Raw genomic sequence first — 13727 nt, forward strand, 5'->3', positions numbered from 1 at the left:
TAATAAATTAAACATCGAATTTGTTATTGATAATTTTAATTAAACATTTCATGGTGTATTTGTTTAATTAATTTTGGCACTTTCACTCCTTCTTGAACTCCCTCAACTGTTTGAGAAATTCTTTTACTGTACTGTAACTTGCATTGAAAAATAAATGGGCGTGGGGGGTAATTGATTTGAAGTATGTGTTTACCATAATTACATTTCTGATGTCTAAAACAGACCAAATAGAAAGTAAGTAAAACAACTAAGCAAGCTCAGGTAGTAGTACAAAAAATAACTAATAACTAATTTGGTGGCCGTGTTGCGGCTGCGATTTAACTGGACAGCCGCTTGTGTGTCTCTTTTACTTGTATGCTTGTGTGGAACAGAGAGGTCCCCAAACGTACTATCTTTCTCCCGTTACTGGTGCGAAGTCGAACAATTGCCCCCTCCTCCCCATTCACCGATCACTTGTCGTTTCAAGAAAAAACATATCATGACGAGATATAAGTTATCATGAGTTCTTGGCCGCATAATGGATTGAAAAATCTTAACCAGTTTCTCTTTTTTGCTCTTGATAACTACGTTCGCTGTTACGGTGGTGTGTGCTGTGTTAAAAACAAGCACTCCCTTTTCGACCGCTCACCTGCTTATCGGCAAATTCGCTCGACTAACCACAAGCATCGAGAGTACAGGACATTGGGCTCAAGCTGCCGGGCATTCAAGAGAAATGGTAAGTGTTTTATTTTTGTATTCCCTTTTTACTTGCCTTCAATTTTCACACGGGAGTTCGAGCAATGTAAAATGAGCTAACTTTGTGTCAGTGTGGTGGAACTTCTCCAGGATGGTTGCCGCATATTTAATGCTAAGTTATTTGTTAATAAGCGGCCTGTACACGCGCCAGCGTCGAGTAAAACAGTTGAATCCATTAATTTGGTTTATTGTTTTTGTGAAATACACGTTATAATGAAGCTTCTAAAGTCTGTGTAAAGTAGAATGCACGATGAGTGCGAAAGAGAAAGAAGCAGAGGACAGGATGATGATGGATGATGATGATTAGTTCATCTTCCTTCCATTGTCATGCGGTTTACTTTTTTTTTTTTACATGCGTCATTGTACTTTTTTAGTATAGGCCTGTTTCGCGTAGGTGCTCTAGATATTGTTCATTGAGATACGGTATATTTTGGTACAAGCCACCTTATGACACAATAAATTATTTGATTTTTAGTCTGTTAAAACTGAATGACCAAACTGATTAATATGATAGCCCAATGGTTGTGTAAGCCAGGGGTTAAAACTATACACTGCAAATATTGGGGAGTGATATTTACTTGAAAAACTTGACAAGTTTTTTTTCAAGTAAATATTACTACAAATTATGCTATATGTGAAGTGTAGTGAGTTTAACACTCCTGGTAAGCAACACTTAAAATGTCTGAGGCTGTAAAGTGAAAGTAGTTCTGTGATCTGATGATCTTTGATTGTGTCACTGTTTACAGGAGGAAGGCACAGATTTCTTTTCCAGTGGTGACACTTTTGACGGCGCAGGTGAGTTGGGGGACGAAGGGGTGGTGGGGGCTTAGTGGTGGGGTAAATCTAATTTGTGTCAGGATAGGCCAGTAATCAATATCACTACAAAATGCGTTTGATAAACTGTTCAATTAATCAAAATCAGGAATAAATCACAGATCCCTGCATTCTCCGTGCTGTAGGCAGAATCTACAGCAGGGGTATTCAATTAAAAGTCACAGAGGCCCACTACTAAAATTTCTTCCAATCAAAAGGTTCGAATCAAAGTCCTACTTCCCTTATTGTCTAGCCCAGTGCTTCTCAATTATATCCTGTCACGCCCCTCCTACCAAGAAGAAAACAATTCGCGCCCCCCCACCAATTTTTTTTTTACATTTTGTACTAATGTGCATGTTCTTTGTATGTTGATGTTAGATTGTCAATACAATATCCCTTAACAAAGCTAAATTGATAAGAAATATAAATTTTAGGACTATTATTGTGAGGAGTTCAAAATACAGTACTCTGTTGTGCAAATATTGATGAGATGATAAATATTTAGTTTTTTTTTTTTTTTTTTTTTTTACCAAACCAAACACAGTTATTAAAATGTACATAATATAGAAAAGACAAAAATTAGAGTCAAAGGGCTCAAACTCGTGTTGTTTGAGATCGCCTTTTTCGGTCCTAAAACAATGCATCATTCAGCCATACCACGGCGGAAAAAAAGCATCCTCAGGGTCCCACGTGCCCCCCTCAGCATGGGCGCGCCCCACAATTTGAGAATCACTGGTCTAGCCTATGTTCACATTTTTATATAGTTTTAATATTTAGAGTAATTTTAAATAGAGCACACTTATATACTAAATATTTAACAATGTTACCATTAAACACATTTCCCAGTCAAATAAATATAAGGGGTTTATTTCACATTCAAGAAAATGTAAGCGGCTCCAGGTTAAAGGATTTAAGGGCGACACTTGCAGATAAAAAAAAGGAAAATATCTCCTGCAGAAATAAATCAACTGCTGAGCATTGAGTTAATGTCTTTTCCCGTTTTTTTCCTGAAATCAAAGAGTTGTCCGCCTAAAAAAAGGGAAGGCTTAGAATTTGGTTGATTATTTCACATACCTGGTCTTTGTGTTTTCCTTTAAATAATTTTTGTTAGCCGCATTTTAGCACTCCTTCGCAACTGCCCTGACTGAACTTTTTTTTTTTTTTAATGTTTGCCCAAAATCCATGAATGATACTTTTAGTGAACATTCGTTTGCATGCCGCTGGCTGTAAACGAAAATGGAAAATGTAAAAATCCGCAAGACTGCACTCAAAGTTCGATGTTTTTGCGTGCTCTCTCCTCAGACTTCAGCAGACAACTTTGAGCAAAAGAGCAGTGCCTTGTTTCGTAGTGGCACTTCGTGTTGGTGCGACGGTTTCGGAGCAAATGACGCACACTGGTTTTAAACCGGCTGAAGCCAGAATGAACATCAATTTCTCCGTCCATTCATTTTTAAAACAACACGCATCGACCTTGCTAACTTTTGAGCAAGCACTCTCTTCATGTCTGCTGCACATTTGGCAGTGGATCAGAAACAAAAGATTTGATTGGCTCAAATCAGTGACGCATTTACCGTAATAGAAGCGACCACATTTGCGAATGTAGCCTGAAACAAAATTCTGTTCGTGTACATTTATCATAAATTGGTCATGGGTCCAGTCCGAACCATCAGTCAGTCCGCATCCGGACCGAGGTCCGCCATTTGGTTATGCCTGATCTACAGTATGGTGTTAGATTTGTGTCACAATTACCCGCACGTAAGAGGAACTTTATTTTGTCCTGCATTAGTCAGGACTTTCAACAACATCATCAGGACTGGACTCTCTTGCAGTCCACTTTCTTTGAGAACCACCAAGTTTGACATTGTGGAATTCCTTATTCCAGGCCTTTTTACAGCCTTTTTGCATCTTTCTGCTATAGCTGGAAAACGTTCACTTCAGAATCTTTCTTGTTTCTCTGTTTGACTTTTATTTCCGCTGTCTTTTCCCTGCGGTGCTTTTCCCTCGTTCATATTTCTTAGCTTCACTTTTGGAGCCAAGGAGGTAGTGGCGATCTGAAGAGCCCATTTTCATACAGTCTTTATTCTTGCACATGTACTGGTCTTTACACCCACCACCATGGACGTGCCTCTCAAGGCACATACATCATTCCGTTTCGCAATACCTTCTTTTTGGGCATGTCTTCAGACCTTAAACATTTTCAGTAGGATCTTGTCATGGTGTTTGTGATTCTCATCTCCACAAACAACACAATCATTTATGGATTTAGTCGCAGCATTTTTTGTGTGTGTTAGTTTGTTATCCATCTTGTCAGAGCTTTTATGTGCTTTTGAGATGCTCAAGTCTCTTGAGGTTATCCTATTGCTCATTCAGAAATGCAAGATAATAATCAAAATGATTGACTTACGTGACACTATTTTTTCGATTGACCATAAAGACAAGCTTTGCTTTCTTCACAAATTCAGGAAGCTTGTTATTGATGGCTTTTACCACAAGTGGGTTCTTCATCGCGCAAGGGCTTTCTCCAATGTTTGAATTACCTCAACCATATTCCTTGAGAATCTGACAGAAAACTACAACAAATAAAATAATGTAACAGATGGAATTGAGCCAAACTTATCCTTTTACTGAGTGACCTTTGTTCCAAGTAGTTGTGCATCTTCAGTGAAAGATGTTTCGTGTACTTAGCATGGCTGATCATGGCTTTATGTATTTTTATTGTCTCGGATGCGCTAACTCTAATAATTTTCATGGTGAGGTGAAAGTTTATAATAAAGGCACATGGCTGCTGTTAGCTCATTAGGAACCTGGTTAATGCTCTTCTCTCATGTGATTTCGTTGCAGTTGCTGATGTAATGGATAGCTGTCATGTTGAACAGAACGTAAAGGTAGGATATGTTATATTTGAGATCTTAAAATGGAAAGTGGAAATTAAAACATGAAAATTTTTTAATGAGGTCTCCCCGGCAACATTTTTTTCATGTTATTCTGTTTTGGTTTAATTTTTGTTTTAACAGAGAAAAAGACAGACTTACTTACTTTGCCTTTGGCTCTCAATTGGCTTTCAACCTTATTTTTGTAATGTAATCTAATTTAATTTCAACACATGGGGAAAACCTTACATTTGTCCAGCTGAGCAACACACTCACATTCCTTAATATTCAGCGAGCCTTTTTCTTTGCTAACTTGCATAATAATCTCTTTATACTGATTGTTTATGGACAAGTGTAACATTAATTTACATCTCTCTCTCTCTCTCTCTCTCTCTGTCTGGGGCTGAATGATTTTAGGAAAAACTTGTCATTTTTCTGACAGATATTACGATTGCGATTTTCTGCATAATGTACAGTGACATTTACAGACATTACAGAGCATGCCATTATACCAGTAAAAACAATAAAAGCTATTACTGTAATAATGCAAAGACACTTCAGAGATTTCGTGAGCAGGGCCGTTTTTTCCAAGTTTTTAAAAAATAGTTTTATAAATTTGTATTTTTGTATTTATGTGTAATTGTGTATTTGAAATGTATTTTTTAAAGCCCAAATTGTTTTACATTTTGTACTAATGTACATTTTCTTTGTACATAAATGTCAGATTATGTCAATGAAATCATTGTCCCTTTAGCAAAGCAAAATTGCTTAAAATATATACATTTGAGACCTATTATTGTGTAGATCTCAAAACCCAATACTCTATGGTGCAAATATTATTGATGAGATTATAAATATTTACTATACGTTTGACATCGGACCTCTTCGTCATGATTAAGTCATCCGTTTACGTGTTCCGGTCGCAGAGCGTCTGCTATATTGCTATTATAGCCGTCATCTTATTGTGTCTATGCCTAGATACGTACTGATTGCAAGATAACATTTATGTTAATTGCTGCCGGCTTTCCACCCTAACGCGTTTCTAACCAGACTTCTGTGAAAAGTCGACTGTACAACTAACGCTATACTTTGCTTTTTGTTTGCCGCCTCTGAGAAAACGCTACGTGTTAGAGCGGTCGTTTATTTGTCATTATACAGCTTGATGCTGCTGCTGTGCACGGACTTTCTTATAGTACAAATAAAGTCCATAGTCCAGCGGCGCAAGATAGCTTGGCGCTGCGCACTCAAGCAGGGGGGAAAGAAATAACTTTCGGGGCTTCGGACAACAGCACAAGGCTTTTGTTTCTTTTTTTTTTTTTTTCTTTTTTTTTTTTTGTGATCTGCTTCGTGAATGTGTGACGCAAACCGCAGCTTTGACGATCTCGATATTGCGTTGTCTGAGATTTCGGTCCCAAAACGATAAATCGTTCAGCCCTTTATCTCCCCATCCATCCATTTTTTTTCCCCATTGATTGCGGTTTATCTTCTCTTCCACAAGTTAACGAGCCCCAAAAGGTTTTTACATATTTATATTTAATTATTATTAATTTTAAATAGTAATACTATAATGTTAAATTATACAATACAACTTTATATAGTTTCACAACAGCGCAAGCTGTAACATAGCCTGTTATGTATATATAATAACATCTGGTGTATTGTCTGTTATACTTTCAAAATGCTTGAACTAAAATTCTAATAATTCCCTTTACAATTTTGGCAGTTGCAGGATGAAATAGTGGTTCCGCCCTTAACACGAGAAGAGAGTGTATTTGTAAGTATAGCTCCTATGTTCTTCAGAACATGCTTGTATTTGTAATTGTCAGATTTAAATGGAAGTCACAGGAGTCAAATTTTGTTTTGTATTGTCCTTTTTGTATTGTCAGCTTAATAAATTATTCTATTTTAGGGAAGACTTGTGATGTGAAGTTGCATCTGTTTTGATTCTTATGTCTCTGTCCTGTTGTAGTTGACCAAAGGAATGCTGGAGGACAACTCTGAAGTGTCACTTTCCAATGACAGCAGTGGGGATGAGTATGTACCAGCATCATCAGAGGCCAATTCTGACGAATCATCAGAACAAAGCAGAGATGAAAAAATACATTCCAGGGAAGAAGACTCTTATGAACCCCAGCTAAAAACAGGGACGCACGACAATCTGACGTTGTTTTCTAGCAACAAAGAGGATTTAGGGGTATCAAGATTGAAAATTAAGAAAAGACACAAAAAGAGCGACAAGAGATGCTCAAGTTTGAGTGAAGATGAAGATTCTAATGATGGAAGACTGAAGACAAAAAAAAGGCGCAAGAGTGACAAGAGATATTCAAGTCTAAGAGTGAAGACCAAAATAAGACCCCAAAAGCGTGATAAGAGTTGCTTAAGTGTGAGTGAAGAAGACAATTCAGGTGAATCAAGACTGAAGACCAAAAAAAGACAGAAAAAGAGTGACAAGAGAATCAAAATTTCTCGAGTAGAAGACGACACAGATGACTCTATGTTTGAAAGAAGAAAGAAAAAGACTTACACTAGATTTAAAACATCCTATCATAAGGCACGGTCTGATAAAAAGTGTGATTCTCCTGTTGTAGCTAATGTTACAAAAGTAGATGGATCTAAAAAATACCACCAGAAGAAAAACTACTGCCTTTACTGCAGGGAACCACAATCAAAAATTGCACGACACTTGGAACGGAAACATAAGGATAAAAGTGAAGTTGCCAATGCAGTGATATATCCCAAAAAGTCGAAGGAAAGGAGAAATCTGCTGGATCTCCTTCGCAAGCAGGGAAATCGAGCACAAAACATTGATGCACTCACGAAAGGAGAAGGGACACTGGTAGCTTGTAGACAACAAAGTGAAGGCAAGAGCAATCCAAAGGACTATCAGCATTGTTTTGCATGCTTTGGGTACTTCAAGCGCAAGTCTATGTGGAAGCATGCGAAACGGTGCGTGCTTGCACAAAGTGTTCGCAGAACATTACCGGGGAAAACAAGAATACAATCACTGTGTGCTTCTGCTCAACCAGCACCTAAAGATGTGAGCACGAAAGTATGGGCCCTAGTGAATAAGATGACTCAAGATGAAATAACCCTTGCTATTAAAGGTGATAAATACATCATGAAAGTCGGAGAAAAAATGTACAACAAGCACCGTGAAACTGCTTCCCAGCACGACAACATCCGCCAAATTATGCGAGGACTGGGGAGACTTGTGATTTTCGGAAGGACAGTGACCCCTCTAAAAACACTGGAGGATTATAGTAATCCACAACACTTTGAACATGTAATTCGAGCTGTGAAATTAGTAGCTGGCTTTGATGATCAGATCAATACATTTGAGAAACCCACACTAGCTACAAAGCTAGGGCAAAGCATCCAGAGGGTTGCAGACATTATGGAGGCTGTAGCCCTCTCAACACAAAACAACGAAAAGAGGCAGGTGGTCGAAGAGTTTAGGCGTATGTACAGTCTAACCTGGAACGAAATGATTTCTTCTGCTGCGTACCGCACACTGGAGGAGAAGAAGTGGAACAAACCGAAGCTCATACCATTAGCAGAGGATGTCAAAAAAATGCACATGCACATGGCGGACAAGCAAAAACAATATCACCAGCAATTATTGTACGAAAAAAACTCAAGGAATTGGAGCAATCTTGTTAAAGTTATATTAGCACAGATAATCTTTTTCAACAGAAGGCGCGAAGGTGAAGTCTCGAAGATGAGCTTAGAAGTATTTATCACACGGGATAAGTCAACATTTAATGAGGATGTTGGAGACGCCCTGACTGGACTGGAAAAAAAGCTTTGCCAACATTTTGAGCGTGTAGAAATTCGTGGGAAGCGCGGCAGGAAGGTGCCTATTATCTTAACTCCTGCTATGGTGCAGTCTCTCGAGCTACTTGTTGAGGAGCGAAGCTCATGTGGTGTTGGTGAAAATATGTATTTGTTTGCTAGACCAGGGTTTGGAACAAGACTTCGTGGGTCTGACTGTATCCGGGAGTTGGCTAAAAACTGTGGGGCCCAAAGTCCTGCAACTCTGTCTTCCACTAAACTGAGAAAACAAGTGGCCACTCTTTCAAGAGTACTCAATCTCAATGACACTGAACAAGATCTTTTGGCAGACTTTCTAGGACATGACATCAGGGTGCACAGAAAATTTTATCGCCTCCCCGAAGGAACTTTGCAATTGGCAAAGATAAGCAAGGTCTTGATGGCCTGTGAACAGGGCAGACTAGGAGAATTTAAGGGAAAAAGCCTGGATCAAATCGTGATTTGCCCCAATGGTAAGAAAATTATTCTAAGGATAAGATGCCTTTCCACCTCTATAATTTAAATTCACTGGTATTTGACTTAATCTGCCTTTGTTTGTCACCATAAAGACCAAACTGACATAATGCAAGAAAGCTCTTCATCTCAAGATGATGATCTTGGTGCTGCAGCAGATATGTCAGGTATTCTTCTGATTTGTGTGCCAGACAAGAAATTTCTTTTGTAAATTAAAGTTATGTTTCATTGACGGTCGGTTTGCATGTAAAAATAACATCAGTGCCAAATTGAATGTTTGCCAGGAGGGGAACAGGTTAATCAGAAGAAGAAATGTGCTTCAAAACAGAGGCGGCTTGCACAGAAGCAAGGCTCAGCAGGTAAGAATTTTGCATGTTGATTACGTGTCCTGATGGTCGCTAACTAATATGTCAGTCAAATATGTCCGTCAGCTCTATTAACAGTAATGTTGCTGTATAACTTTCACCAACAGATAGGTGGTGAATGTTCCTGATCTAGTGATGCCCAATGGGCTGATAAACGGAACCAATATATCTTGAGAATTTCTGCCATGTTTTCTCTGCCTATGAGGTGTCAGTAGGCTAGACAAGCTATCTACATCATTTTGCTCCTGATTACTATTTTCCAGGGGAGGATCCTGGAAAAGGTGCTTCAAAGCAACAGCTTGGACAGAATCAAGGCTCTGGTGGCTAGAATTTTGTTTTATGTGTCCTGTGTTTCGACATGAATTTTATTGCTTTGTTTTATGAATGTTTCTGTACAGTGACGCTGGATGGGCATACAATTACAAAAGTTGCAGAGGCTCATTCTTTCTCCGAGGTCATTTTCTATGAATGTTTTCCAGGCGGAGCTTCAGTTCTTCGACAAAAACAACAACCTGGAGAAGAACAGCATTCAGGTGTGTGAAACATGGCTTTGACTTTTACATTTATGTCACTGGCTCACCAAACAATGAATATATTGAGCTGAAAATTGAGAATTTTGACTTGAAAATTAAAAAAAAAAAAAAAGCGACTCGCAAAAAAGAGCCCTCTTGCAACGAGCTAGGGCAATGTTACTCAAGTAGTGTTGCCCAATGGGTGGATAAATTGTACCAGAATGAAAATATTAACTCATGCCTTGTTTTCACCACTTAATGATATGACAATAGGCTAGTGATGCATTGTAAATGATTTTATTTCCCATGAATATTTTCCAGGAGAGGAACCTCCACCTCAGGATAAGAAAGGTGGACAACTTGGACAGAAGCGAGGATCACGAGGTAAGAATGTCCTATCATTTTTAGGTCTCCTGTGCCTTGTACATGTAAATTAAATTATTGTTGTAGAAGTTTCTAGACACTGTAACTGAATAGCAAGAGGGAAACAAAATGCTCATTTACCCTTTTCATGCCAGACACAAGTTACTACGTCCAGTCTCTTCTGCTCGGCAGGGATAGTTACTCATTGCATTGCCTTTGCCTTACAAATAGTGTTAAGATGTGAAAATAACCTCCTGATGTTTCATGGAGACACCCCTAAAGATAATGTTACGTCATTGCCGTTTATGTGGTGACTACAGTTATGACAAATGTGCACTTTTTGCTTTGTTTCAAGTGGAATTAAATTAAAGATAAATATAAAGCCAATACCGTGACTCATTACAACTTTGCAGATTCACGGACAATCAAACAGTTGTCTATGCCTGCGTGAAGCGAATCAGTAAAATCAAGGATGTACATATGTGAGCCGGCTGTTCAGATTGTGGTTGCTTTGCAAAAAATCCAATAGGACCACATATAAAAGCAACCCAGGTTGGATTTGAAAAAAATCTTAATCAGACTATCACAAAAAACAAGATGCAGGTCATATATGGGCAAAAAAAAAACATCCAATCCGGATTGCATTTCTCTTCAATGTGAACCTAGTCAAACAGAACAGTCCAGTTGCAATTGATTCAATGCCTTCAGAATAAAATGACCTGCATGAATGAGAATATTCACAGGCAATGACCTGCAGATCACCCTGAGTTGACGTAAACTCCTCTTGTAGTTACCTAGTTAATCTGAGTAAAAGAACTTAAGAAGAAAAATAAGATGATAGCCTAAAGCTGGTGTGGTAGGAAAAGACAACAACAAAAAATGTAAATGAAATCGTACTGCACAAGTGAACAGTTCAACACCTAATTAACATGAAGTGAATTTTCCTTTCCTTTCCTCACCTTCCAAATGGAATGCCTTGTCTGTTTTTTTAATGATTAATTCAGAATCCTCTTTTGCTGGTAGCATCAACAACAAATGTGTCGGCTGTGATTTGTTTGAGAACAAAAAGAAGCTATCAATAAGGATAAATGTATTGTGATGTATTTATTTTATATATTATAAAATATATATTTTTTGTAATATCGTCGCAGCCCCGATTATATTCACTGACAACCTATTCAGGTCAACCCAAGTTCTTGGAAAACAATAGGCACAGAGACTACACCTATTGGGCAGGGAGGAAAGTCAAGAATGTCTTTAATTTCCAAAGTATCTGTGCTTTAAGTGTTTTTACTCTCTTTTCAAGGTACGAATCGACCCAAACGAAAGTGGTCAACTGAAGAGGTTAAGGCTGTTGAACACTCTTTGATGGACTTTATACGCACGGGTAAGACCCCGGGAAAAGCAGACTGCGAGAGATGCATCGCAGCTTCCCCGGGAGCCCTTGCTGAGAGGGACTGGAAGGCCGTTAAATTCTATGTCCACAACAGGATTGTTTCTGATCAGAGGCTATAGACACAGGTCACCACTACTTTCTCGCTGTATAATGTGCTGCACACACTGTATAATGTATATATTTATTACGTATAATAAATGACATCCTTTGATGACATAATAAGTCGGTAGGAGAAACTGCAGACTTGTCTCAAATTTGATCTATTTACTTCATTTATTATTTTTATTATTCATATTATATTATTCTTTTATTTAGTGGTTGCTCTTTTGTAACTTATTTTAAAAAAACAGGTGTAAGTGTCATCATACCGTCGACATCAATAGGATAGTTAATTTAGTTTAATTTAGATCCAACATATGGCTTACTTTAAAGAGAATTGAGCTTTAAGCCCCTCACTGCGCGGCTAACATTTGCAACTTGAGCAGCAAACGTTTGCTTTTGCTGTTGAAGGAAGCAAAATGCTTGTTCATGTCAGGGTTTATTTAACATTTGCCAAATGTGGTACTGTTAAAATACATTGTCCACACCCAAGTTGAGAGATGTATTTAATTCTGGTGATGCCAAGGAAGTGTTGTCCAAAAAAGGTAGGTATTTATTTGGGGGTTTTAAAGGTTATATTCTTAGGTAATATTGTGACACTGTTAATAAATATATATCTATTTATCTATCTATCTATATATATATTAATTCGGGGATGTCTCATTTGTTCCTATGATGTCTAAAAAAGGTGGTCTTAAAAAGGTAGGCATTTTTTGGGGGGGTGGTCTTAAAAAGGTAGGCATTTTTTTTGGGGTGGTCTTAAAAAGGTAGGCATTTTATGGGTAGTCTTAAAAAGGCAAAATCTAATGTTATATTGTGATACAATTAAAATAGATTTTTTTCCAAGTTCAAGGATGCCTTTCATTTGTTCCTGTGATGTCTAGAAAGGGTGGTCCTGGAAAGTAGGCATTTTATGGGTGGTCTTAAGAAGGTAACAAATGCAAGAAGGGGTGTGTGTGGGGGGGGGGGTGCGTGTGTGTGTGGGTGTTTGTCTTTGCACTATTGTGAGGACCAGTATCTGACAGCACAATCATAGCGTGGGGAGCCAAAACCTGGTCCCCACGAATTTAACCATTGATTTAGTCATAAAATGACCTAAGAAGTGTCCTGTCAAATTTTCAAAGGTAGCCCCAAGATGCACAAAAACCAACATTTTTGTGTATAACTGTGTTTGCTCTATGCTGCTCCTAGTGGCCGAAAATGGTACTGCACCCACACACAAAACACACGCTTACACACACAAAAAAATCAGTTCTTAATACAATGCGGGGACACCTTGCGCAAGATGGCTACAGCACACACAATAATTTAGGTTTTCATGCATTGTGGGTTCACCTTGAGCAAAATGGCTGCAACAGGAAGCGATCTACCTAACTCAAGATGGCAAAGTCATGGTTGAAGATGTGATTGAAATGTGAACCTTGAGCTCATCTAGATGATGGTCTAAGAGCTGTCAACATGGAGTACAATGCTACCAACAAAGTAAAAGGAGCCTTACGAAACATGTTCCTGCTGAAAGTGATAAACTGCACAATGTGATTAGTATGTCAAATCAAGTCAAATTCATTTGTATAGCCCTTAAGCTCACAAAGTCTCAAAGGGCTTCACATGCCCACAATCCACATCCCCTGATCTTAACCCCCTGGAGGGCAAGGAATAACTCAAAAGAAGTATGCAGGTACCAAAGGATGTTGGTTTTTTAAAAAAGATTACATTGACATTTACATACAATATTCACTACATGGTAATGAAAGCTGAAGAACAAGCTTATGCCTACCCCACCATACAAAATAGTACAGCAGGGGCATCCAAACCTTTTGCATCAAGAAACTCATGTTAACACAAAAAACAGAAATACTATGCAGTAGAAATAAATATGAAAATAAGAATCATCCCTACAGTACAGCTGTCTTCAATCTGAATTCATTCACTGTGGTGTTTGTAAATGCGTTTGTGATGTGTCTTTGCTTGTGTGAAGCACATTGTGCCTTGCGAATGAAATGTGCTTCATAAATTAAGCTGCCTTTCCTTACCGCTTGTTCTGGACTCCATAGAAAAATAAGTTTTTAATGTCAATGTTACATTACTGGGTAGATAAAAAAAATCCAATAAAATGGAAAATTTCAGTCAATAATGTTTGTGGTTTAAACTATTAATCCATCCATTCATCCATTTTCTACCACTTATCCTGGGATGGTTCATGGTGGCAACATCTTTAACGGGGAAGCCCAGACTTCCCTCTTCCCAGCTACTTCTTCAAACTCTTTCGGGGGATTCAAAGGTGTTAGCA

The 13727-nt window shown here is 38.3% G+C and overlaps 1 protein-coding gene across 4 annotated transcripts; it reads left to right on the forward strand.

Annotated features, from left to right (window-relative positions):
• Positions 1-514: 514 nt before the first annotated feature.
• On the forward strand, positions 515-11493 carry LOC148314893 (uncharacterized). 4 transcript variants are annotated; one of them, XM_088287594.1, is made up of 8 exons: positions 515-715; positions 1482-1530; positions 8798-8869; positions 8987-9061; positions 9331-9387; positions 9466-9600; positions 9901-9963; positions 11249-11493. In XM_088287594.1, the coding sequence occupies exons 1-8, from the start codon at positions 713-715 to the stop codon at positions 11455-11457; spliced, it is 663 nt and encodes a 220-aa protein (XP_088143720.1). In that variant the 5' UTR covers positions 515-712; the 3' UTR covers positions 11458-11493. The 4 variants fall into 4 exon arrangements, with proteins under 4 accessions (XP_088143720.1, XP_088143717.1, XP_088143718.1 ...); XM_088287591.1 differs by lacking the exons at positions 515-715; positions 1482-1530 and adding an exon at positions 7767-8701; XM_088287592.1 differs by lacking the exons at positions 515-715; positions 1482-1530 and adding an exon at positions 7767-8701 and having other exon boundaries at positions 9331-9348; positions 9547-9600.
• Positions 11494-13727: the final 2234 nt, after the last annotated feature.

This window comes from Idiotropiscis lumnitzeri, unplaced genomic scaffold, assembly GCF_059441095.1.
Source record: "Idiotropiscis lumnitzeri isolate Australia: NSW breed Sydney's pygmy pipehorse unplaced genomic scaffold, RoL_Ilum_1.0 HiC_scaffold_188, whole genome shotgun sequence".
NCBI classification, from domain to species: domain Eukaryota; kingdom Metazoa; phylum Chordata; class Actinopteri; order Syngnathiformes; family Syngnathidae; genus Idiotropiscis; species Idiotropiscis lumnitzeri.